Source organism: Perissodus microlepis, chromosome 11 (genome assembly GCF_051167445.1).
Source record: "Perissodus microlepis isolate ML-2025 ecotype Zambia chromosome 11, ASM5116744v1, whole genome shotgun sequence".
Classification (NCBI taxonomy): Eukaryota; Metazoa; Chordata; class Actinopteri; order Cichliformes; family Cichlidae; genus Perissodus; species Perissodus microlepis.
In genome coordinates this window covers 29,158,125-29,185,771 of record NC_140471.1, presented here as the reverse complement: position 1 = coordinate 29,185,771, position 27,647 = coordinate 29,158,125, and the positions used below count along the sequence as shown (strand labels likewise).

Here is a 27,647-nt window from a genome sequence, read left to right as displayed (position 1 = left end):
AGGGTCTTGAGGTAAAAGGAGCTGTGAAACAATCTTAGGTTTTTAATGCTGGATAAGGGGAGGAGAATCCATCAGTATTTTTGTTTATGTGGCCAGTGGTTCATTTTAAAGTGCATTTATATATGTTATTGTCCTGGCCATCAAAGCAAAGTTTGAAAAAAATCACATGTATATCTGAAAAACTTTCCTTTATGGCAGGTCTAATGAACTTGTTGGGCACTGTATATATACATCCCCAAGCAGTAAACAGTACTTAGTTAAACATTTGTGTCACTAGAAAGTCTGTGTTCAGATCAAACACTGATTTTATTGTAATATTTTCAAATATACGACTGCTTTATTTAAGTTTAATGAAAACCTTTTTTTACTCTGTATCTTGTCTTGTGTCTTGGCAGCACAGTGGTGTAGTTGTTAGCTCTGCAGGCTCACAGCAAGAAGACTGTAGCTTGAAGTCTTCCTGGGGCCTTTGTTCTCACTAGTCTTAGTGGGTTTCCTACCACAGTCATGAGTGTGAGGTTAATTTGTGATTCTAAGTTGGCTGCAGGTGCTGATATGTTATGTATAAAACCTTGAGTGGTCAGTGAGATCAGAAAAGTGCAAAACAATTTTAAACCTATGAGTGTATAACAGTATAAATTATTGGGCACCTGATTCTGTGCCTTAAAAAATAAATCAAATAATTAAAGTACTCTTGTCCTGTCCGCTGTGTGATTAATTTCTGAAACTACAAATCGGGGACAACAAAGGAAAAAAGGTTTATTTGATTTTACCGCTGCTTCTCCACTGTAATTTCGTTTTGTTATCATCTGTTAATTCTTCACTTTGCACTATTATCGCTGCACATTTTCATTAAGGACCAATGTGCAGGTCATTTCTTATGTGTCATATTAAAATATGTATAACGCATATATTTCATGTCACTGCCCGGCTGCAGAAACAAATGCTCCAAACTGTGAGGCAGCTGAAGCATCAGACTGAAGTCGCCTGCTGTGAACACTGGATTAAGGATTACCCACCGCACACAGACAAACACGGGATTATGTTTTTGTCTTGTTTTGCCCACCGCAGAACTGGAGCCCAACCTGCAGATAAATTATACTTTCACAACACACAGGAAGAGTTTTATGCACTTCAGAGGAGTCATAGTGTTTATAAAGCCTCCTAAAATGGGTGCTTTGAAGAATTAAAGAAATAAAGATGTGCTGTCTAGCTTGAGTGACAGGGTTTTACTACACTTATCTGATTTTTGTGACAGTTGCGTGCAACAGCTCAGGGGTCACCACAGCGAATCATCTGCCTCCATCTCACCCTAACCCTGATAACCTCCTTTTTCACACCAACCCTCTGCATGTCCTCCTTCATTACATGCATGAATCTTCTTTGTGCTCTTCTTCTTTTCCTCCTGCCTGGCAGCTCCATCTTCAAAATCATGTCCAAACCATCTCAGCCTTGCCTCTGTAACTTTGTCTCCAAATGGCTCAACCCGAGATGTCCCGCTGATCTGCTCATTTCTAATCCTGTCCCTGCTGCAAACTCCCCACCAAAATCTCAATATCTTCGACTCTGCCACCTCCAGGTCCTGCTTTGGATGGTTAAACTCATCTGCCTTCACTACTTCTGCTCCTTGCATCTTCACCCTTCCACCTGCCTCCCTCTCATTCACACACATGCATTGTCTTTCTTGTACTGCTTTTCATTTCTCTTTTCTCCAGCGCGTACCTCCACCTCTCTTTCACCGTGTAACAAAATGAGATTAAAATCATGAGAGAAAAGTCCACAGTGAAATATTTCCATCTTCTAGTTGTTAATACCTAGTTAAATCATGCTAATGTGCTGAAAACATCATGTTTAGGTAATGATTGAACTGTAAATACATCCGAATAATGGAGTTTATTGTTCATGATCTGATTTTAATCATGTGATTTAGTCTTTTCACTACTTTTTTTTCCATCCCCATTAAAAAAAAGTAGAATGGACCAGTCCACGGTTTTGGAGAATTGTTACACTCCTATTGAAAAACAGTCTATCCTGATTTTTTTTAAATGCTTCCATACCTTATGTGCCTCATGGTGCTTTAATCCACTGCCTACCATTCTTTACTTGTTTGTGTTCTCTCTATATAATCACACACATAAAAAAACATAATACGTTTTCTATTCAAACCAGACTGTTACCTCGCGGTTGAATCTTGTGCTTCAAAGCCGCTGCCTTATTGTTATGGGACATCAACATCTCGTAATTCAGTGGTTCCCAATGGGCACACTGGTATGGCTTGAGGCAATCAATGAATTGTTAATTTGCAGTATCAGTTCTTTGCATGCACTGTTGCAAAAGCTGCCATCTTCTGGCTTCAGCTTTTCCACAGACAACAGTTGGGAGGGGAATGCTAATGCTATCGTGGTGCCATAAAGCCAAAAAGCAATTAGAAGCAAACAACTCTTCTGAGAGAGATTTGGCCAAATCCTCAAGAGCAGATCTGAGCCCGCAGGCACCAATACTGGCTTGTTGGTGTGTGTAGAAGGTGATGAATATATTACAACAGTAGCAACCGGAATCATCGAATTTATAAAACTTTATTAATCCCTGAGGAAATTATGTAGCCACAGTTGCTCCAAGACAGTTACAATAATTAACAAGTTAAAGTACCATTTAGATCAAACAATTTATTACAAATTAGCTCTACTATACAAACATCCCAGTATATTACACGGAATTGAATATAGATAAAGTTGAAATTGAAATTGTCATATTAACATTGTTATTTTCTCTGTAGACAATGTGCAAATAGTAAGGGTCTGTAACTATTGCAATGTGGACTTGTACTTTAGATTTAGGAGTTATGCAGAGAGATAGCCACAGGCTGTGGTGATAATCTCAGTGTCTCAATGAATGTGAATTCTGCAGAGGGTTTACCCTGCAGTGTGCTTTGAGTTTTTAGTATTCAGTTTCTGAGAAATTGTTCTAGTATATTTTAATATGAATTTCTGATTTTCTATGGGACCCTCTGTACTGGTTCAGTTTGCCTGTGAGGCTCAGCTTTAAAAAAAAAAATCTGGAAACATCTCATCTATACTAGAAATCCAACCCCAGATTATCTGAGCTGTACTGTCACTTTTAACACATAAAAGACCCTGAAATTAGATTCTAATGAAAGAACCCTTCCTCAGGTATGGCTGCAGGATAAGGTGGTAAAGGAGGATGTCCCTTTGCCATTCTATCAGAGGCTATGTATTTATGTTCCCAAATGCTCAATTTCCCGGGACCTTGCACTGTTGTGGAAAGTATCCTATATTGCTTGACTGGTAATTCAGCCATGCAACTGTGAGCTGTCAGATAAAACGATAAAAAAATATCATGAATATGATTTTCATAATTTTAAACCTGCTGGAAGAGTCAGATGAGACCTGATTTTCATACTGCTGCATTAATTCACAGATAAAGCCTTGGCAAAGTGTGAGGTTGGTTTTATTAAACAGGTGCAGAACTGTAATAATAATAATAATAATAATAATAATAATAATAATAATAATAGAAGATGAATGCTTTATGAAACTGAAGGGTTCTCTGTAAGTAATAAAAAATAGGCAAGAAATCAGTCCCGATAAATGAACCACTTGGATACAGCAACAGGATTCACCACCCTCCTCATCCTCAGCACATACGCGTTCATGTGCAGCCAGCGTCATATTATAGGAGGTGGACTCTGCCATCATCATCATCATCCCCAGCCAATGGAGAAACCAGTGGAGGACACACTTAAACAGTGTCTCCGGAGCAGTGCGGACCAGAGCGCAGCGCCCGGCACCACAAATCCAACTTCCCGCACACGTACTCTCGCACAACATCTGAACAACAGAAAGTGAGTTTTGTGATTCTCCTCGTGGACTCTTTCCCCTCATAATTTTCATGGAAAGGGCTGTGGGATGTTTTAAACAGCAGTCCGCTGTGGGGATAATCAGCTGGGAGATGCGTTTTTTTTACGGACTGCTTCCCACTGCGTCTTGAGATGAACGTAAAGCTGAAAGTGAGTAGACTTGACTTGAACTGTAATATTTACAAACCTTGATTAGCTCGTTTATAAGAACTGACACTATTATGTGTGGTAATATGTAGAAACGGGTCTTAGAGGTCTGCACTGTGATTTTAGAAGTGCGCTAAAAAAAATTAAAAAAAAACAGCAGCAGAACAGGTTTGTTCATTCTTCTTAAATACAAAGTAACTGAGTTAAAAACTTTCATGTAAGTCCATCCAACCATCCATCTTCCGCATATTACATGTAAGTAATAATAGCATTTCATTTGTTGAAGTGGAATCTTGTAAGGAGCACATACTCATGCAGGGCAGCGCTAATCTGTGCGTGCTGGAACAAAACTTATTTATTTATAATTTTGTTATTTTCTCCTCCTTTCAATTTTTTGAAAATGATTTTACCTAAACAATTATCGGCAGGATATTCGTGAGCTGTCTGCATGCCTGCGCTCAGAAGATGATGGCCACAGAGGGAAACAAAACCCTTCTGGGTAACGCATCTTACACTGAAAGGCAACATGGAGACAGGGACGCCTGTAGCTGCGCATTGGTTCTGTTTCTGAAGTTGAATGTCCAAGAAAACAGCGCGGAAGATTAGAAACGCTTTTTATTTTTCACTCAACTTTGATCTAACTTTGGATACATTATGTCTCCACGGCGTTTTTGTTTTTTTTTTTTCAATTTCTTAACTGTGCTCTCCGTGCGCATTGGGCTCCTATGATAACCATGTATGGATTTCCATGCAGGGATGGAGGTTTCAGCTGGTGCGTGTCTGAAAAGCGACTCGGTGGCCTTAAAAAGAAGAAAACTGTCTCGTTGTTTACATTTACATTTAATCGCCCAATTGATTTCTACTTTTTTACACAAAACGAAATTCCAGTAATGCATCTGTTTAGTTTATTCCAATGTAAAATGTTGGTGCTCCACGAGAAGGCTGTCCAGGAACCTGACAGACTGTAGATTAAAACAGGCTGTGAGCGTCAGCTGGGTTTTGTTTACTACTACAGTTGTTGTCCTGACAGATTATTACGTCATCTAACCTCGTGCTGGAGTTAGTTGTAGGCCATCCCTCCTTCTATCTATCCATCCATCCATCCTTCCTTCCAGCCTAACCTCACTCCCTCCCTCCAACCCATCCAGATGCCCCGCACGCGAGGGCGCAGAGCAGAGAAGAGCAGGGCGCATGCGCCAATTGTGCAGCCCACATCTGTTTATTGCATAAGACCACACGCCACAGGGATACCTGAAGGCAAACTGTTCGACAAAGAGAGAAAATAATTGTTTGTTATCATTAAAAAATCTTTTATTTTGTGTGAGCTTTTTTCTTTTTCTTTTTTTTCTTTTTTTAAAATTAAATCACACTTCACCAAATATTTCTTTAAAATCTTTATTAGGGATACCTGGATCGTATCTGTGTGTGTATGTGTGTGTATTTTAAATGCACATGCACATGGAGCAGGGGCAGGTGAGAGGAACAGGTTGGCGGGCAGATAAAGGCTCAAGTGGAGGTTGAAAGTCACAAAGGCATAAAAGAGAAAACTGTATATTTCTTTTGGGGACATTTTGCCACCGACTGACAAAACAAATGGGGGAGAGAGAGGAGGGGGGTGTAACATGCACCAAAGGTCTCCTGACAATGAATCAAATTGTGGACACTGTGATCATGTAGCATGCACTATGGGGTGTCATGGATACCACTAGCCCTTGCATGTGCAGAACTAGTCTAATCTTCATGTCTTTTGAAAATCAGCCGATATTTTAGACAGAATCAGAAATAGTTCGCTGTTTATAGCTTTTGCGTCATTCCATGGGGGAAAGAATCAGTGGGCTTCAACGGTAAACCATGAGAGAATCATTGTGGTAGTCCCTCCCATAGGAACAAATGTGATTGAGCAAGGGCTTATTCTTTTTGGGGTGGGGTAAATTTATATTGAGTTTTTTAAACTTCTTTTAGAAGAGAATAGCGCTTAAGGCACCGCTGGGATTTGAACCCAGGATCTCCTGTTTACGAGACAGGCGCTTTAACCAGCTAAGCCACGGCACCACTGTGATGAGCAGGAGTCAGGTGATGGAGGGAGTAGTACAGCTTTAGGCCATGTGGGACAATGTGTGGCTGATGCTGTAAATACTACAAGACCCATAATCCTCCTCCAAGGTTCATTTAGTCATGGGGAACAAGCCAAGTAGACATGCAAATCAGATATTCTGCAAATAAATGAAACAATACACTCATAATCCAGGCAAGTTCTTTGTACAAATTACGTCTACATTGGCTAATTCTACTTCACACAATTAATGTCCTCTGGAAAGGTTCAGTGCTAACACAGTATGTGTGACACTGTGGTGTACTGGTCATGAAAAATATAACACATACGAGGCTAATTTTCAGTGCACGGCCCAAGTTTCAGGGAGTTACATCATATATTTGCCAGATGTAGTGAAACTTTGACATGAAAAAGTAGACTGAATAGAGCAATCATGATGTCTTCTTCAAGAAGTGAATATGTTTACATTTCCTTACTTTTGAAGATGTGGGACGGTGGTTAATTCCAAGAAGTTAAAGCACAACACTGCCCCACAAATAAGCTGCAGTTGTGTTGATTTAAATACAGTTTCTGTACTACTATGTCCAAAGTGTTGCTGAATGCCATTCCTGGTTTTATTAGGCTGCTCCACTGTTGTTACTGTTGTTACTCTTTTATAAGAGCTTGGCTGAACAGGTTTCTACTTCCTGCTGTTTAGTTATCTGAATCATTTGGTCTGTAAATATAACTACTTACCAACAAACAGATACTGTGGACACACTTTAGAGCCATGCTGAGTTGATATTTAGTCTCCAGATTTGTGTCTTTTTTCTTCCCTGATTTCAGCACAAACAGCTCACACCTAACACTATTTTTGTTATGTGTTCATTCTAGGTCATGATGTGAATGCCCAGCATCATTTTATCCAATGATTGAGTCCAGCAAGCCGACCATGTTGGACAGAACTGAACAGGCACACTGCACTGTGTGCTGCTGCACTCTGGCCAACAAAATCCTCATGGTGCTCTTCATGGTGCTGCTGATTTTTGCCACCCTCTTTGGAAATCTGGTGACTCTTGCTGTGGTTCTGGGAACTAAACACTTCCACACACCGCAGGGATACCTGAAGGCATCCCTCGCCGTGGCTGATCTGGCAGTGGGAATATTTGTGGTCCCGCTTTCCGTTTACGCTGAGGTTTATCTCATGGTCACTGACTCGGCACCGGAGTGGACCTCGTACAACTCACAATCGGTGAGTTTTCACCCATGCAACATCATCGGCCCCATCTTTGCTGGTTGCACTTTGGTCTCCATTACAACTATTTTCTTTCTGACAATTGAGCGAAGCATCGCCGTGCTCAGGCCTTTGCACAAGGACTCGGTGATTACTCGTAAAAGGACCACGATCCTAATTGTCCTCTCCTGGGTGGGAAGTTTCTTCTTGGCTGTGTGTCCGATAGTTTTCAGCAGTGAAATCACTTTGGAGTATAACTCCTGCAGTCGGATGTGTAACTACGCTCTGGGTACAATCGGCAAGTTCCCAAGCCAGGCCTGGAACATCCTCCTCCTCTTTCCCGCGTTTGACTTCACCCTCCTTGGTGGCACAGTGGTCATTAACATCATCTCTCTTTCCAGCATCCGGCAGCACTCAAGACGGAGGAAACACTTGGCTGAGAGTGAAAGCCAAAGCACGACCAAACCCACATTCTCAGACATTAAAGCAGCCAAAACCATCGGGACTCTAACTGTGGCTTTCACTGTATCGTTCACTCCAATCGCTGTCTTTGTGGTCGGGAACGTTTTGGGGAATAAATGGTGCAACTTTTCCTTTTTCGCCTTCTGGATTTTGGCTACCAACAGTTGCTGGAATGTCATTATTTACAGCGTGAGGGATCAGAAGTTCAGGCTGCGGGCACAGAAACTGCTGATGCCGTTTCATAGAAAAAACACCACCAAAACTTAAAATCGCCCATGACCAAAGAGTACTCGTACACGAGGAGGGCCGCGTCATTTAGATGGTTGTTTTTTGCACAAACTCTTTGTTCAAATACATTGTGAGCCTCTTAAGAGACATACCTGCATGTCTTGTGCATTGCTGTTGTGAAATTACAGTTTATTTTTACATTGATAAAAAAGCATGGAGCTTTTTCAGATCACAACTGTTTCTCTCTGTGGGTATTTGTCTTGTTTTGTGAAACACTTAAAAACTGAAGCCTGTTTCAGTTATTGGAATGATTTTTTGCTTGAGTGTAATTAATTAAAACCCGATGAAAACCAAAACAGTTTGTGCATGTTATCTTTGGATACCACAACATCAGAGTTGTTAGTAAGATTGATGATGTTGATTCCCAGTGAGATACTTCAACATTAAGTGATCAAGACTGAGAGTATACAGCAGGGGTCCCAATTTAGTTCATCCAAAGGCCCCACTGAGAATCACATCAAAGGCCAGACATGCAGTATTTAGTTTATTGACATGCTTTACTATAATCAAAAATAAATAGATCATATAGCCCTTCCTAACTTTTCTAGCCTATATGACATTTGGTCAACAAAGAAGACCTTTGATCATGTGAGATTGAGCTGAGCCTTCTGCTATGAAACCGACTGCTTCTGCAGCACTATTGCTCTGAGAGTACTCTGCTATAATTTCATGACTCTTTTTACTTCAGCAACTTAAAAAAGGCCACAGCCTCTTCCCTGTCTATGGCTCTCTATATTATCCGGTGTGTGGATTCAAACATCAAAGTAACAAAGAAAATGTTCTTCTATAAAACAGAAATTGTTGCCATGGCAAAAGGATACCAAACACTTTTACATTTGGCAAAAACATGGACTACTCAGTGGTTCACCTCAAATAAGGCTGTCTGCCTTCTGCATCAGTGTTAGGTTTTTTTTTTTTGTTGTATTCTGAATTATGTGAAGCTACTGTGCAGATGTGCCTGTTTAGTTTGGCGAGTTCATATCACAGTGCAGAGTTTGTCTCCAAATGTGTTGGCGACATTTTATTAAATATAAAATGAGCTTAAGTCAAAGGAAGAGACAGAGATCTCTGTTCTTTCCTGTTTTCCATACACTGCTCAACTACAGGGATGCAGCTTTATTAGCATCACACCCCAAGCAGCACAGTGATCAGAGGTCATTAACTGGTACAGCAGTCTCAGTCATGGTGGCCATGCTAGCCACACTCAATACAGAACAAACAGCAATGAGGTTATAAATTAACAATAACAACAACAGATCAACACAACATAACTGGAATAGCTGTTATAACCTTGCAAGTTAACACATGAATGCCAGCATAAACAGTCCCACCAGTCTTTGGGTTAGTGGCTCCTCCCCTTGGACTGCTACAACATTAAATATCTCAAATGAAATAGAGGCTGGATACAAAACATGATTCAAAACAGATACTACACTTTCACAAAAAATAAGAATATGCTATAAGCCACCATCAATATAAGGTAAGATACATTACCATACCGAGTCTCTTAATGGTGTCTAAGAGGTTACAAGACGTTCTATGACCTTTCCAGAGGTGAGTATTATTAAAGCTACACAAGCTTGTTTCCACCAGTGAAAACATTTTAGCCAACCAGACGTCAAAATGTACACTTCCTAACTTAAACTTAGCAGTAAGGTGAAAATTTAATATAATGGTCCAGAATTTAGATTTATGAATAGCATTGTTTCTTTGTTTTTTCAGTGGCAGAAATAGGTTTCCATATAAAGCAGGGACTGCTTCACAGATGGAGGCTCAGATCCTAGAATGCCACACAGCAAAACTCCATGCTGTCATTATTTTAATGAAGAAACCCTGAGGTCAAAACTCGATTAAGCTGTAGTAGTTTAATAGCAGCCTTTGGACTGTGTGCAGCCATGTGGTCTTTGGGGAGAAAATATATATGTTTCTCTCACACACACACACACACACACACACACACACACACACTTCCTCCTTTTATTTGTTATTCAAGCAGTTTTGCTGGATCACAACCCAACAAGACGTAATCATAAACTTTTCATTCTCTGGGAACTGGACCAAAAAATTTAAATATAAAAAAAGGGATGGGGTGGCTGAAATCAGCAAGTGAAGCAAGTTTAAAAAAGAAAAGAAATGAAAAGGCCTAAAGGTGCACCATTTGCATTTAATAGATAGTGTCGGAGAGAGAAAAGGAATGAGAGCGAGGTAACGAGGTAACAAATTATATCGTTTTCCCCTCAGGTGAAACTAAGCATTGTTTCTAGTTGTTCTGGTTCTAAAACTGCAGACATAAGCAGAGGAATGAAAACGAGAAACACGTTTTTGCTTATTTATGCATATTTAGGAACAGCTGCATTAAAAACCTGGTTAACACAAATGTTCATTCAGAATCATCAACTAAGGAAACCGACCAGTAAAAAACAATAAAATCTTTATTTGTTAAAATCAGACTAAAATCGAAAGTCAAGTTTTTCTTTTAAATAGTTTGATTCAAACAGATATTCTTTGACTCTGTGATGTGTGCTTACTTTAAAAGCTTTTACCTCTAAACGGCCTCTATTGCACAGAAGGTGAAATTGAAACATGAAAGAAAACAATTACTGTGGAAGTTATCATTTCCAGCAACAGAAACCACTGAGTCACAGTGTGGAGGAATAAAAACAAAAACAAAAGTAAAAAGAAGGTCACAATAAAAAAAGAGAGAGAATAAAGAAAAGAGACGTTGGCATCACTGTCCTTGACTAACATTAATAAGGCTCACTGACTGGCGCTGAAGTGGTTTTGGAAAGAAAATGAGGAGGAGGAAGAAAGCTGAGGATACAAAGACGACTGAAACAGATGGAGGCAAAAGAAAGAAAGCCGTCACTGATCATCAGGTCAGCACAGCACTCCAGAAACATGTCACTGTTGGCCTGTTCCTTCAGACTCAGTCTCAGGTCTGGGGCCAAAAACAAAAACAATTTTTGTCATATTTTTGGACAAACCTGAGTAGAGTAGGCATTTCTTTATGGTCTCATTTACTCCTTCTCAACACTGTTGCTTGGTCAGTAGTGTTGTGCTGTTTTATCATCTGTCATCATCACTTTCATGATGCTATTATTATTTTTGCAAAACGTAACTCACTGTGCATTTTCATAATCCTACCCTCATGTGAGGAAAGATGAGGTTTTTGTGGGAAAGGCAGGCTGTGCTTAAACACATAGCTCTCAACATACCACCTGCACGTTTGCCCCTGCAACAAAGCGATCAGTTATCTCCCTGATTTTTTTTCTATGGCCTTTACTGTCAGTTAGACCCTTTGATGTGTCATACTCTCATTATTCCCCTCAGTCCACAAACAGCTACCAGCTCGGGGTTTCATTTAATTAGAAAAAGAAAAAAAGATTAAAGAGTTTTCAGAGTGCGGCATTTACGTCTGTATGAAGGTATACATTGTGCTGTACACAACGTCGCACAGCACACATTAATTACAGATGGATGTTATGACTAATGACTTTATTTGATCTTTGCATTTGTGTTTTGCTGTCACCCAATACACTATGTTTGTGGGTCCAGTACACAAATGATGTCTACTTGACTTTATCGTGACACAAACAAGTTTTAGGTTTAGGCAGAGCCGGATTTACTAATAAAAACAATAAATAATCTAAGCTTACAACACACACACAGCTCTTGCCAGACAACAGTGAGCAGCCTAAACTAAATTAAACAGTCATGCTACTTAGTGTGAGGAGCTTAAAATAAACAAACCACTACGGTTCAGGCCCACCACGTTGCAGTCAGGAAACCACAGAACTTCCTGCAGCATTTCCACTGTCTAACACCAAAAGGGGAAAAAGGAAAACCAAGGTTAGGCCATTTTAAAACATACAGTTCATATGTACAGTGCGAAATATACTTAACATAAGTGCTTTGTATAATTACTAAAAGAAAAAATAAATTTTTTATCTTGTAATAGAAGACAAATTAAAACTATTTAAAATTGTGTACACTGAGCAGCATGTGTGCAGTAGCCTATCAGCCTGGGATACACTCAGGCAAAGCAGCAGTCTAACCTGGACATCTAAAAAGTGCATAATATATCCCTCCTACTTTACCAAGTGCCTTTAAAGTACCTGTCCCAAGATAAGGTCTCCAATCTAAAAGGTCACACAGGAAGAAGCGGCTAGGTCTGCTGTGAGCTTGAGATAGGAATGAAAAGTCCTTCTCCTAAAGATTAAACACAACCCTCAGTGCCAAGCACCACATCGACCCAATACAAGACACTGTTTTCTGTGACCTCTCTCTTCAACTACAAAACCCAAGTTAGTCTGGAAAACCTCCTGACTAACTGACAGAATCCAATTATTTTTACCTGAGAGAAAAAAGACTAACAAACCCTTCTGGCACATCAGGCTCCACGTCTCACACGGGACAATCTCTGACATGGTGAATTTTGTGTCATTGAATTTCATCTCATATAAGATACCTGCATGCGAGGCTAAATTGAATAAATAATGGAATAAATAAGAAGCAAAACTGAAAGAATCTTTTGTGTGAGATTTTGATTCCTTTTTTTTTTTGTCAAGACTCCGAGTCAGTTAGCTCCTGTGAATCATGCTGACAGCGGGCGCTCACTGCAAATCATCTCCAGAGGTTGGAAACACCTGGGACCGCAGGTGGGTGAGGGATTAATGAGCCAAATCCCAGGGGAGAAACTTTCATGACAAGTAGAATATACTTTTCTTCAACACACCAGACTGTTATCACCGCGACGCGGGCAGTCTTGTTTTTCAGTTTCACCTGAATTTAGGCGGGAACTGGTATCTAATTCATACACAAAAAAAAAAAATTGATAAGATACCAGACTGATCTGAGAACCTGAAAATGAACTGAAACCAGTGAAAATATGGCATTTTGATGAGGTGTATAGATTTGATGGAAAATGCAAAACAAAATAAGCTGGAGCATCAAATACTCTGGAAGAAACTTTTAGAGTAAATAAAGATGCTGGTAGTGGATAATACTTTTTGTGAACATCAACATGTAACTCCTGTGTGAACATTTTGATGAATGAAAAGTGGAAAAAATGCTGCCAGGCATCATGAATCTCAATGTGTTATGAAACGAGTATCACAGGAGCATCCAAGGCTGCATGTAAACATTACCAACCACTCCTGCAAGTGGAACCCTTTCTCGTACTTGCTCCTGACTTCAGAGATAATATGCATGTATTTTCCATCCTCTTTCTCCTTAGTTATTTTTAACACAATATAATCACACATTTAATTATTGTTCTTATTTCCGTCATAGCACTTTTGTGTTTCTCTAGTGGCAAAATCAAATGTCAGCCGTCTCAAAAACCACCCACCACTTCCAAAGTCTGTCTGGAAGTCGCTTCACTTGACTTAGATAAAAATAAAAATTGCGCCAGTCTTGGTGTTACTTTCTGAGAGTTTCCCACCTAGAATTAATCAAAAAATGCTTAGAAACTTGATTTACATCTTAAATGTTTTTTATTTCAGCCCAAAGGGATTTTCACACTGTACTGTCAGTCATTCAGAAAGTAAATGTGTAGATAACTTATGTTTGGTTCAAACTCCATTCCTGCAGCTGCAGATTTCCCAGCGTTTGCAGAAGAAAACAGCAGGAGTGCCTTTGTCGGAGCTTTTCTGTCAGAATACAAGGCTACAGCCGGTGTGACTCACTGATGTTTTTCTTGAATGGCTTAATAACATATAGTACTATGCAAAAGTCATCTATCATTTCTTTATATTTTGCTATTAAAATTGCCTGAACGCTCTTAGTCAGCTTTCTTTTAAGTTCTTTAAGTAGTCTTCAGGAATATTTCTCCAGGATTCTTGAAGGACATTCAAAGATTTTCTTTGCCTTTTGCTCTTTTCTCTCTCAAGATGATCCCACATTGCTTCAGTAATGTTAAAGTCCGGACTCTGGGAAGACCAATCCTTGACTGATTGTGTTTAATTGTGTGTTTTTTGTATACAGGTATGCTTTTACTTCACTGGCAGTGTCTTGGGGATCATTATCAGGCTAAAAAATAAAGGTGTTGCCAATCAGTTCCTTTCTAAACTGGATTGCATGGTGGATCAAAATCTGATGGCACTTTTCTGCATTCAATCAAACATCTACAATTTGGATTAATAAAATAGTCCAGTTCTTGTGTAATTCGGCATACATCAGCCATTTCTCCCTATTTCCCTTCCTTAAGAATGGCTTCTTGACTCCCACCCTTCCACTGAAACCATTTCTAATGAGGCTTCAGTGCAAAGTAGGCGGATGAACTGAAGCCAGATACAGCTCTCAGGCCCTGTGTCAGGCTCGTTTTTTTTTTTTTTCCTTTTTCTTAAAGACATAACTTTAAGATATTTGCCATCCGCTGTTGATAGTTTTTAGGCCTGTCACTTTTATCCTCCACACGTCCAGTTCCATCAATGTTTTTAAAGGACACTGCAGACCATACTGAGATATGCCAGGTTTTTGGCTAATGTGTCCATCAAATAGTGTTATCCTTTTTTTTTTACTCTTTCCTTTTATCCTTTTATCCTTTTTTTGTTGATACTGTTAACAAAATGGGATCAAAATATGAGTTTTTGCTACAGGCTGCTATTAACAATGTACCTTGAGATACAATTTAAAGTGCTTTGCTAAGTTGTCAGTTATAGGAAGACAACACTCATTTACTCCTTCAGTTTTTAATGCTTGAATGACTCGTAGGTCAGTCTTAAATAGCTTAACAAACTAAATACATTCCTTTGACATGTCTGGCCAAGTCTGGTTCCTTGGAAGCCAAATATGAAGAAATGAGAGGAAGCAGCTCAAGACTTTTGCACATTATTTTATTTACTTTGATCTCTTCTTGCTAATTATGACATATGGGTATTATAGACCAAGCCCAACTTAGTGTGCACACATATATAATTATTGAGAACTGAGAACCTTCACAGACATATATAATTATTATAAACATGCAAATACTTGATTGTATTTGCTCACAAAGAGATGTGGTGGTTGCTGCCTGGTCTGTCAACTGTAACTCCTCCTGGACTTTAGATTTATTTAACTTTCTTGGCACAGCAATGTAGGCTATCCATCCATGTAATGCATGAACCCAAAATGTGAGCGGATGGGAGCTTTCTCTAAGAAAAGTACATCATGCTGAGGCTACAAAGGTTTCTGAGGAAGACCCCATGCAGAGAGCAATAACTGTACAGCAGGGGCTCTTTGTGTTTTATTGAACAGACTGCTGATGATGATGGAGATGGCTGCTAAAGACCAGTTCAGTAATCGTCACTTTGGACCCGTTTCACAAAAAAGAAATATAATGCTCCAACCTTCACAAAAAATTTTGGCTTGCAAAGATCCAATAAATCTTTAAATCCTACAGAGCTCTCATATGCTGCAACACATTACAGTTCACACCTTTATTATCAGTCTCAAAAATCTACAGTAAGAAATTTTTACAGCCACAAGATGAATAATTAGCAGAAGAATAATGTTTGACAGAAGCTAGACTTTCCCAGTTTGCAGGTTTAAAAATAGGTTGTAAAACACTGGTGAGGACTTAATCAATAAACAATGCTCGGTGTCACAAACCTCCCATCACAAAGTAGCGTAAGCCTGTTTTCAGAAACATGAGGCATTTTTAATGGGTAATTTTTAATGGGTAAATGGCTATTAAAACATAATACAGCCAATACTGCCTTAATCCTTCATGACAGAGATTCAACAAGGTGCTGGAGAAATTGGCATGCAGTTGACACACAGTTGCTGCTGATTTGTTGGCTGAACATCCATGATGTGAATCTCCCGTTCTGTCACATCCCAAAGGTGGCCTGTGGGATTTGAGATCTGGTTTCTGTGGAGGTCTATGTCGAGTACAGTGAGCTCATCGTTATGTTCAAGAAGCCGGTTTGAGATGATTTGAGCTCAGGGACATTCTGCGTTATCCTCCTGGAAACAATAATCAGATGATGGGCCCACTGTGGTTATAGAGGGATGGATATTGTGTCATAGTGGTACTGGTATTAAGGGGCTTAAAGTATGTTAGGTGAAGTCCTCCCACACCATTACCCCACTAACAGCAGCCTGAGCCACCGATACAAGGCATGATGGGTTGCTGCTTTTATGTTGTCTAAATCAAATTCTGCTAGTATCATCTGTATCATCTGAATAAGCAGAAATTGAGAGTCATCAGACCGGGAAACGTTCATGTCCAGGTCTGATGAATTGTAGCCTCAGTTTTCTGTTTTTAGTTGACAAAAGTAGCACCCAGATGTGCTATAGCCCACCTGCTTCAAGTTTTGAGGTGTTGTGCATTCTCTTCAGTTTGAAACAGTGTAACCATTCTTCTTTGACCCCAACAAGGCATTTATGTCCAGAGAACTGCCACTCACTGGATATTTGATCTTTTTCAGACCATTCTCTGTAAACCCAAGAGATGTTTGAATGGGAAAATCCCAGTAGATTAGCTGTTTCTGAAATAATCCGACCTGTTCGTCTAACACCAACAACCATGCCACATTCAAAATGACATTTTTCCCCATTCCGTCTTGACCATGTCTACATTATGTACTGTGAGGTAATTGGCTGGTCAGATATTTGCATTAACAAGCAGTTGAACGTGTACTTGATGTGAAATTACATATAGAAAAAATTTAAAACTGAAAGGTCAGTCAGTTTTCATGTCAGAGGCATCGTTAATCAATGAAGCAATGACAGATGAAGTGTTAACCTTCATAATTTCATTATAATATCCTGCTAGCTGGGCGACCTTGGGTCTTGGCATTCATCTAGCTGTTACTTGTACAATCCACGTCAACATTTTAACAGAAAAAAAACGCAGCCGTTACAATCATTAAGCATCCAGACTCCCCAGATCCATGGGTTTAATCATAATGTATATTTAAATATTTTGATACAAAATTACAAATATGATATTTTGCTGTGCTACCACAGGCTATTGCCAAAAAATATTACAACACTGAATTTCTGCAAGAGGTTTTATATACCAGTACAAACCCATGCTGATGTGCCACGAGTGAGTATACTCAGTGGCAAACCCTGAACTCTCTCTACCCTTTTCAGAAAGTGGAAAAGTCGAGCAGAGCTACATTCCACCTGCTGCCTGACTGCTGTAAAGTTAGGATGCATTAATGCCACTCTTATTTTTATGCATGTGTAATGACAGTTAATATCAGCCACTGCATACTCGAAAAGGTAATATTGATGTAGATGGGTTATTTTCCACTGCCACTGTGACAACATTATGCAGCTTAAAAGCAAGAGTAATTGTGTGCAGTGCTTGAGTTGAACACAGGCTAATTTGCGAGCGCTAATCAAGCCACCAGACCCCCTAACACACAGACGAGGCCTATTTGGTCCCCTGCCAGTGATGACTCCCAATCTAATCAAATATGTAGGAAAAGGCACAGTTCACAAAGGTACCACCCTGCAATAAACAAAACCCCAAAGAATTAGATGCTAATGCCACATGTATACACCACAGGACTCCCCCAGAGAAGATCTATACATGCTCCGACATATAACAGCTCTTTTAGTGGCACGAGGGAGGGTTACAAAATATTAGACAGGGGGATTTAATGTTGTGGTATCGCTGTGTGGGATTGGTTTCTTAGTCTTGGGCAATTTCACAAGAGAATTACTAGCTCTATAAGTATTGAACAAGTGTTATTTAGAGCCCCGTGGCGTGCTTTGTGCCCCTGTACAATGACTTGTATTACTTCATTGAATTCTGTGATTGACTGTTAATTAGTTTGGTTAAGCTCAGTTCGTTCTGTGTGTCATCCTCAGCGATTCAAGACTCTTTTGAGGTTTCTGTTACAGCAGGGTTACACTCACACAGACCTCCACACTTTGCTTAAAGTAGATTTATTACCATGTTTCATCAGTGGGGCTTTGTTTTTCATTCCCCTTGGAGCAGGAGGAGGGTTGGGAAGCACACATTTTTCACCCTGAAGGAACACAAGGATGGAAAAAAAGGCTATTTTTCTGCAACTGAGATAGAAGGGGAGAACAAACACTTCTATGAATCTCATGCAGCGTTTAATGACATCTTATGTGAATATGCTTGTTGTTGTTTTAGACAAATATTTTTAACTCTTCCATTTAACTCTGTTCCTCTAAAGCAGGTGTCCCCAATCTCAGTCCACGAGGGCCGGTGTCCCTGCAGGCTTTAGATGTGTCCTTGATCCATCACAGCTGATTTAAATGGATAAATTACCTTTATCTTGAAGTTCTCCAGAGGCCTGGTAATGAGCTAATCATGTGATTCAGGTGTGTTGACCCAGGGTGAGATCTAAAACCTGCAGGGACACTGGCCCTCGTGGACTAAGATTGGGGACCCCTGCTCTAAAGTATCACAGTTAAATAGTAAGAAAGTTGCTTTGTAAACAACAATTTATTTATTTTTTGTTGAATTCGAATGTTGAGTTGTTTGAATAAAGAAAATGAGGAGGGGGGATCGATTTGGGCGTCACTCTGAAAAAGTCATTCTGTTTTAAAGGGGTAGAAATAAGCTTTCATCCTGGCTATTGTTTTGGTTGTTCTTTGCTGTTGGAGAGAAATATTTTTCCAGTGAAAATTGCTGTTTTAATTCATTTTTTTGTTCCCTGTAATTATTGTTTGTGCTTCGTTTTTTAAAAGCAAATGTTAATTTTGTTAATGTTTAATTTATTTTATAAGGTTAAATAAGTTGTGTAAAATACACTTTTGTCATTAGCTAACATATCATTATGATATGCTTATCATAAGGGTGAGCTTATGATAAGCTTGATATGATAAGCTGTCAGCTTATCACCCAGAAGGGTGATAAGCTGACAGCAATGCAGGTGGATGCTTCTCTTATGTCCTGGATTGTTCATTACCTGACAGGAAGACCACAACATGTGTGTCTTCAACATTGTGTGTCTGACAAGGTGATCAGCAATACAGGAGCACCACAAGGGCACCACCCTCTCCCCCTTCCTCTTGACCCTCTACACCACAGACCTTAGACACTGCACAGAGACCTGCCATCTTCAGAAGTTTTCTGATGACTCTACAGTGTTTGGATGCATCAGTGAGGGTGATGAGAGAGAGTACCGGGCTGCGGTTGATGCTTTTGTCACGTGGCATGAGCAGAATCATCTGCAGGTCAATGCGGCAAAGACCAAGGAATTAATTGTGGACTTTAGGAGGACCAGGAAAACCTTGACCCCTGTCAGCAGGTTGAGGGTCACAGATGCCAACAGACTAAACAAACTGATCCACAAGACCAGTAATGTTGAGGTGGACTCCCTTAGAGTGGTGTCGGAGAGGCGGTTGTTGTCCAAGATGAGGACAGTGCTGGATAATACCTCCCACCCACTCCATGAGGTGCTGGCTACACACAGGAACACGTTCAGTGAGAGACTGAGATTACCAAAAAGCAGCACTGAACGACACAGGAAATCATTCCTGCCCGTCGCCATCTCCCTGTACAACTCCTCCGTCTAGTACACTGTAAACAATGCGATAGTTACACCATTTTTTCATACCCTAAAATAGCAAATAACAAATTTCACAGGTAAGAGTCAAATGTCAATCATATTGTCAATATTCTTGACATTTATAATCACCTCTGTAATATTCTTGATATTTATAATTGAGCAATTTGTCAATTCGCTAACATATTGTATTATTTAATTAGTTTAGTCTGTTACTGTTACTGCCTTACAGCAACTGTAAGCCACATAGTTTCCTTAGGGATTAATAAAATATTCTGATTACCATTTTACCATTGTCCATGAGCAGTGTTGGGTGTAATGCATTAAGAAGCATTACTGTAGACACAATACATTATTACCGTAAGTAATATCATAATGTAACTAATGTAACATGGTACTGTACAAAATTCTGTAGTTACATTAGAGTTACAATTGGGCTGTTACTTCCACTACAGTCAGTTGATTTTAGTTCATGGGGAGGAGGGAACGGTGGTGTGGTCTACAGCTTTGGATCAGTGGAGACACGGACATCACTTTTATTTTTATTGCACGAACAAGAGCACAATGGTGAAGTGGAAACAGCATCCAAGACAGAAACATCCGCATTGTGCTGCTATCGCAATTTTAGCTTTTTGCTAGAATCTTGACAAACATCAAGCTAACACAAACTAAGAACCCAGAGTGATGATGAAGCTGAGTGTATCTTGAACCCAGAGCTGTAGTTTCTTCAGTCAAATCTCTGCGGCGGTTGCTTTGAAGTCTCTTTATACTGTCAGTTCATTGATCACATGTAAACACTAAAAGAAAGATTGAATGTGTGTCCCCATCAGGACAGGGATTCTCCTGCTTCCAGTGTTTGGCTCCAAGAGGAATGATGGTGATGACAAATGTCATGGTTCTTGGCCTGTGACCCAGTGTTTATGCATTTGGACTTTTTTGATTCTGGTTTATTTAATAGTCTAAGTATGGTTTGTGTTCCAGGTTTCTGTGGTTGTTGTTGTTTGTTTACCATTTGTATTTTCTGGTCTTGTCAAGTTCATGCATCTTAGTCCTCGGTGGTAGTTCCTGTTTTACTTTGATAGTCTGCAACTTGTGTGTTATGTTCGTTTTTGCTTCCCCTGTCTCGTTGATCTGATTAGTGTCAGCTGTGTTCCCACCACCATCCACTGTGTGTATATATTGTCTCCGTTCCCCTCATTGTAGCGAAGTTCTGTGGTTCTGTCTCACTTTTTGCCTTGCTGTCAGTGAGTCAGTTTATTTTATGTCTCTGGTTGATCTGGATCTTTTGCTGATGCTTTTTCTGGGATTAAAGCTGCGATTTTTAGTTCAGTTCTGTGTTGCACACTCCTGCATTTTTGGGTCCACAACTCCGCCTGCAGCACACTTACACTGCAGCCATGATAACAAAGCCATTCTCTCCTTTAGTTCCCCTCCACTGCAAAACTCCATTTTGCTCGAAGTGTCATTTGGAGTCATGGCACCAGTCACAGCTTTATTAGAGTTTAAGTGGCAGGTTTATCAGGCAGGAAACTATGGTTTGTTTTCCATTTGTACCTTTCAGTTTTGCAATTGGTTTTGCTTTACTTCCACTCACTGGTAAGCTTAACTGTCTCTGCCTTTTTTACTTCACTTTTCACCCACACCACCTGTGACACAGTGCATGGCTGAAACATCCCTGCAACTCTGACGAAACAGAATATTTTCATGGTAGTGTGAACAGCCTGAACAGAGTAGTTGAAGTCATTAATAAAAAATGTATTGGGTGATAAAATGTGCATTAAGACTTGCTTATCATAACTTTGATATGTACTGATTTCAAAAAGTCCTGTGTGATGTTTGATTTGAGCTGGCAGGTCATGGTTTGTATTAAATATGAAATGAAGATTATTTCCAATCAATTCGCTCCACATTTCCATCTGCTTGCTGCATGTCTGGAGGGTTTCTTTCTTTAGAGGGGAATGAGCACGGCTGCTCAATAATCTAATCATACTACCAGTCAATCAAACGAGTTTGTCTAATTGAGACCCGAGTGCCTCTCCTGTCAGCAGGAGCTCTGACTTTTTGCATCAGGCCATGTCAGTCTGAGGACCCAAAAGCAGAGCACTGGTTCAGATGTCAGTGCAGAAGAGAGCAGTTTTGTTTTTTTTAATAACAAGTTTGAAACTGAATCATAAGTGGGCTTAGGCTGACAGGAAATGGTGGCAGTCATGATAAGAGGCAGGCAGATGGGTGCTGTGAGCAACACAGGCTCTCCATGAGATGTCTGAGAGAGACACTGGAAAGCTGTGGTAACTCGAGTGGTGCAGAGTTGGCCTGCAGCCTAGTTGGTTAGAAACAGCCCCAAAACACAGAGAAACCCTTTCTCTCCAACAGTCAGTAAATACTCCAAATATTGTTTTTTAGTATATGAGTTGAGTCCAGTATACTGTGAGTATTTCCCAGATTTGATCTGTATTCAGTAGATCAATTAAATTCAACTCTACTACGGCTGTTGCATCTACAAAAAGGTATAAAATTATTAAACAAATTATTAAATCTTAAAGCTTACATGTAACTAAGGCTTAGCTGGTGTCTCAAAACTAAAAATAAATAAATATCTATTGTTATTGCTTTTATTTCAGTAGCTGTGCAATCATTGAGTTCTTATATGTAGGAAAAAACAATCTCATATAATCACACATTTTGAAAAGCAGCAATATGTACACTTTTGTCTTTGGTACTAAGTGTCTTTGGTACTAAGTGGAAGACAAACGCCGTAAAATTAGAAGCTTTTTTTATCATATAGAAAAGTAACCTTTCATTGTTTCACCACTTGTACTCCTCTTCCTCCTCAGTGTCTGTATTTTCAGTCAGGAAGAGCTGATCGTCAGGGGAGATGAGGAAGCGGAGAAATTCCTCTTTGTCACTTTCCTCATTAAAGAAATCTACAGGGCGCTTCCTTGACATTACATAAATTTCTTGTGCCGTGGGGAAGAGCAGCTTGCACCACCTCCCTTTCTTCTCCATCACGTTATGAGTAAAGGCTCCCACCTGTGCAACAGCCCTTTATGAACCGAGCCACTCGGGAGCCGGTATCTCTGCTTGGGCCAAATGATAGGATTGGAAATATACTCTTTATTCTTGGAACTGTTGATCTTGATGAGCTCTTATCTTTTTGTGGTTTAAAGCCCTGTTACCCCAGAGCACAAGAAACCGATGTAATGTAGAAGACGCCTCCTAGAAATGTTCTAGGTTTTTACTTCAGATTGAATTTTCTTATGAACACTTTTATTGAGTTTTGTTAGAAAAAAATGTAACACCTTCTTAATGTTTTTTCTTTATTTTCATGGCTATTTGCATTGTAGAATTTCACTGAAGACATCAAATGCTTCACGGTGGGAACCATGCATGTAGAGACCATCTGTTCACCTTTTCTGCATCGCACAAAGATTCGGCAGGTCGAACCAAAAATCTCAAGTTTGGACTCATCAGACCAAAGCACAGATTTCCACTGGTCCAGTGTTCATTCCTTGTTTCCTGGCCCAAACAAATCTCTTCTGCTTGTTGTTTTTCCTTAGTAGTGGTTTCTTAGCAGCTATTTGACCATAAAGGACTGATTCGCTCAGTCTCCTCGGAATAGTTGATGTAGAGATGTGTCTGCTACTGGAACTCTGTGTGGCATTTATCAGGGCTCTAATCTGAAGTGCTGTTAACTTGTTGTTTCTGAGACTGGTAACTTGGATGAATTTATCCTCAGCAGCAGAGGTAACTCTTGGTCTTCCTTTCCTGCAACGGTCCTCATGTGAGGTAGTCTCATTGTAGTGCTCGATGTTTTTTGCGACTGCACTTGGGGACTAGGGATGGGTATCATTTAGGCTTTATCGGATACCCGTGCCAAAGCAGTACTTTTGAAATGGTGCCGGTGCTTAAACGGTGCTCGAACCGGTGCTCGAACCGGTGCTTAAAGAATGGAGAACACAAACTTTGTCCTAAAACCTCTCACGTTTAGCAGTTTTTTTGTAAAAACATAACAATTTAGCCTTTTCTGCAGCTATAGAGATTGACAGACCACGTGACTTTTGCGCATTGCATGCCGGGTACTCGTGGCAAAACAATCAAAGCAATGCATCAAACGCAAGCATTTGCAGCACCGCAAAACGTTCATTCTCCGGTTCCAATACCTTCTTGCTTTTTCTTTGTCCCCCAAAAAAGTTATGTACAAAACGAAGGAGAACAATGCCGGTCCGTACAAAGACAGACTTGATGAAAAGTCAAAGAAAAGATACGAGGAAAAAATCAAAGGAGTGAAATGGTTAGACCCTTACGAGCACACAGAGTGGACAAAAGACGTTAGCGTGCTGCCCAACTTTCACCACGCTCATATTTATAATTATACGGTTCTTGGAGTGAGTGCATACACTCATGAAGTTTAGTAACTTAAGGTCACTGCAACAAGCCCAGGTACAGTTTACCGACGGATGGGTACAGGACCTTGAAATGCACCGTGTAGAACAAAAGACCATCGTACGTATCATAAGTTTACCAGTCTCACAAATCGTCTTCATAAATACACATTCGTTAACCGTTTATTAATAGGATTCACTATTTATGCACAATAAACAAAGGAGCATAGCGCGACAATTTCTGTTCAGCGCCAGACTTGCTTGTAACCTATATCACCAATTATGTTATGAAAAATGACATATTAACTACTACAAAACACTTACCTTTGTGTAAATGCTTGGAGCAGACTAACATGTGAGCTGGAGTGTTCTGGGACGTTATATTTGGTCTTTGAATGGCTGCAATCCAGGCCATCCGTCGCCTCTTTGTTACTTCGGAAACATGGCTTGAACAATTTCTCTTCAACGACGTAATCCGATAACAACCGATCTCTTTACTCGTCGGCTTCCCATGGCTGTCATGCGACCGGCTATTGCAAGTTAATAATACAACAGCTTCTTGCCATTTTTTGTGTTTCTTTTTATCGCTGTGTAATGTAATTTCAATTGAAAGCCTGCGTGCACTAGTACCTCTTGCCACGAGTTCCCAGAATCCTTTGCGGTTTTACCCCCGAATGACGTCACATTTTCAATCTCTATAGGGCATATATGGTATCATTCTTGGCTGGAAGCAGTGCTTAAACAATGGAAAAAACACAAACTTTGTCCAAAAACCTCTCATGTTTAGCTGTTTTCCACTTTTTCTTTGGTCATTTTAGCCTTTTTGGCCAGGGTGAAGGGAGTATCTGCCATCAAACAAGAAGACAGCCGCATGTAACTATGACGATGATTGCTAGTTCACCTTACATGCATTAATGTAATAACGTGGTTAGCCTACTCAACGTAAATTACACACGAACAAAATTAAGCTACTCACCCAGAGAAGAACGGCTGCTGCTGCCATCATCATCTGTCATCATTTCTGCTACACTGGCAGGGCTACGGGCCAGGACTCTAATCTTCGGGTTTTTGGGGGATGTTGCTAACTCCGGGTCCGATAACAGGCACCACACCCGCAGTAGATGTGCACGGTGTGAGGTCTCACAGCAAGCTATCAAATACGGCGCATTTCTCGGCTTTTAACAAAATGCTATATGTCGCCAGGTGTTTCATCAGATTTGAGGTGTTACCTCCTTTGCACAGTATCACCTTAAAGCACTTGTTGCAGGCTGCGGAGTTTGCATCTTTTGCTGTGAAGTACAGTCAGACTTTTGACCGCTTCGCCTTGGGCATTTTTAATCTGTAGCTCTGCTCTAAAATAACGTATGTACCTGGTCCCGCCTACTATCCTCGGAAAGGTAAAATGATTGGCTAGAATCCAAAGTGTATGACATCTCAGGGAAAAAAAAGCACCGAAATAAAGCACCGAAATGTGCGCTGCTTTTCGGTCTGGTTACTACCGTTTATGTCAGAATGTGTCCCTATTGGGGACACATTCAAAGTTTTTGCTGTTTTTCCAAATTGACTGATCTTCAGTTCTTAAAGTAATGATGGACTGTCATTTCTCTTTACTTAGCTGATTGGTTCTTGCATAATATGAATTCTAACAGTTGTCAAATGGGGCTGTGTACCAACCTGACTTCTGGACAACACAACTGATGGGCCCAACCCCATTAAGACAGCAGGTAATTGCACAAATGTGTATGTTGTGCATGTTGAACAGACCCTGAACACACAGAGCAAACCAAACTGGAGTAAACTCTGCGACATAAAACTTCATAGGAAGGAGTTAAAGAGAGACAAACTTCATTATTTGGGTGTCAGCAAGATGGGTAATAGGCAAAAAATGGTGAAAAAACTATTATGTACATATCCATTTCGGAGGAACTGGAGTGTGACTGATAAATTCTGAAAAACATCCCTAGTTTGTCCACCACTTCTTTCTGCTTCAGGATAGGTTTAAGTACTTTCTGGTGCTGGTGGGGTTTTTTTGTTTGTGTGTTTTTAACAAGAAGAAGAACTCATTTGCTCTCTTCCTTTGCTTTTCCTGATAATGTTAGCAGCAATGAGAGGGTGTCTGGTTCCAAACTGAGCTGCTCTTAGAGGTAAGTGATGAAAAAAAAGAAGCTTATTTACGATGTCTAGGAATTTAAGTGCAGGTTGCATGTTTTGCTCAGAAATACTGGAAAAGGTCAGACATTCTCTTTCAGGCTTTAGTTTTCTTTTTCTTTTTTTGGATTATAACAGATGATTGACGGTCTGCATGCTGTTGCCAGAAATTGTTTGTCTGGTGTTGTGTGAAGCTGAGATCTTTGGTCCTTTTTTTAGCATTTGCTCTTTACATAGAACAACAAAAGTTGTGAAAACACAAACACTGTGTTTATGCCACAGCTGTCTATGGACGAACCTTTTTTCTTATATCATGATGCATATACCTAAACCTGCTTACCAAAACCTGGTAGCTAATCAGTTTTTAAAGTCAGGTATTATGTTAAATTTAAGGTGGTGTCCTTACTGAAGCGTATACCTGACATTAAATGTGAAATATGATCACCAAGAAAATGTTTCCTATCTGCTCGCTGTCTGGGTTTAGACCTCTGGAGGGAATGTGCCAGGCTGTTCATTAATCCAATTAGACAAACAATCAATTTAATTAGTCACTATAATTGAGACCTAAGTGCCTCTCAAGCCAACAGCAGCTGCAGCAGCAGGGTCATTTTTAATCTCAGAGTTTTAACTAAAAGTAAGTTGGTAATTAATCAAAGAAACACAAGCACATCAGTAGTTTCAAGAAGCAACTTTGTGTATGTGTATTTGTCCTTATTCTTCTCTAGCTCTCACTGACAATGAAAAATTTAAGCCTCAGTTATGTTTGTCATTCAGAGACAACAGGATTAAGGGCAAATGGGGGGGGGGGGGGGGGGGGGGCGTGTTTGGTGCATGAAAACTTTAACAAATCCAGAAACCTGAAGTTCTCTATCATATCGAGACTATCTCTCCATACTACATCTTCCACATGTACGGGGAATGACCTAAGCAAAGTGAAAAGTCTCCCGCTACAATCTGAGTAGTGAACCCCAAATTTTTGTGTGTGCTTTATAGATATAAAGCTCTGAGTGATTTAAGCCTTAGCTGAAAAGTACTTTGGGTGCTCAACAAGTATAGAAAAGCAACATAAAAGCATGACTTTCATTCTGAGGACCAGGGAGCTTGTGATTTTGCAGACTCGCTATCATTAAAAATGTCTTGCCATGATCTTCTCCATGTTCATCCAACAATGTGACTGCATTCATTCAGACTTCAAGTGGTAGTGAAATGTTACAACTACAATATTACGTTTCACTTTCACAGAAAAGTAAATGGGCAACTAATTCAAACATGAGGCCAGTGTGTCAGTGTCCAGATTAATGGCAGGGTTGGATGCCTCAAATCATGTCCAAGGCTGTTAAACTGACAGATGATTGTGCAGAATAATTTTAGATACATATTTCATACCATACTGTACGCTATGATCCTTTCATAAGAAATGGCAAAATAAGGGATTTTTGATGTGGCAAAAAGGATTTTGACTTTAAGACATATTTGACATCGGTTTTGTGTGTGTGTGTGTGTGTGTGTCATCTCTCCCAGCAGCAGAGTAATCAGCGCAGCAGGGAGCTCTGTTGAGGAGCATTAGAGCAGCTTGTGTCAATATGGATTTAGTGTC

At 40.0% G+C, this 27,647-nt stretch overlaps 1 protein-coding gene and 1 non-coding gene across 2 annotated transcripts; one reads left to right on the top strand and one right to left on the bottom strand.

The window, feature by feature from the left end:
• Nucleotides 1-3,749: 3,749 nt before the first annotated feature.
• LOC146378143 (lysophosphatidic acid receptor 3) lies at nt 3,750-8,333 on the top strand. Its single transcript, XM_084944955.1, has 2 exons — nt 3,750-4,024; nt 6,948-8,333. The coding sequence occupies exon 2, from the start codon at nt 6,982-6,984 to the stop codon at nt 8,014-8,016; it is 1,035 nt and encodes a 344-aa protein (XP_084801081.1). The 5' UTR covers nt 3,750-4,024; nt 6,948-6,981; the 3' UTR covers nt 8,017-8,333.
• trnat-cgu (transfer RNA threonine (anticodon CGU)) lies at nt 6,000-6,073 on the bottom strand. The gene has a single exon. It is a non-coding gene; the product is annotated as a tRNA-Thr (tRNA).
• Nucleotides 8,334-27,647: the final 19,314 nt, after the last annotated feature.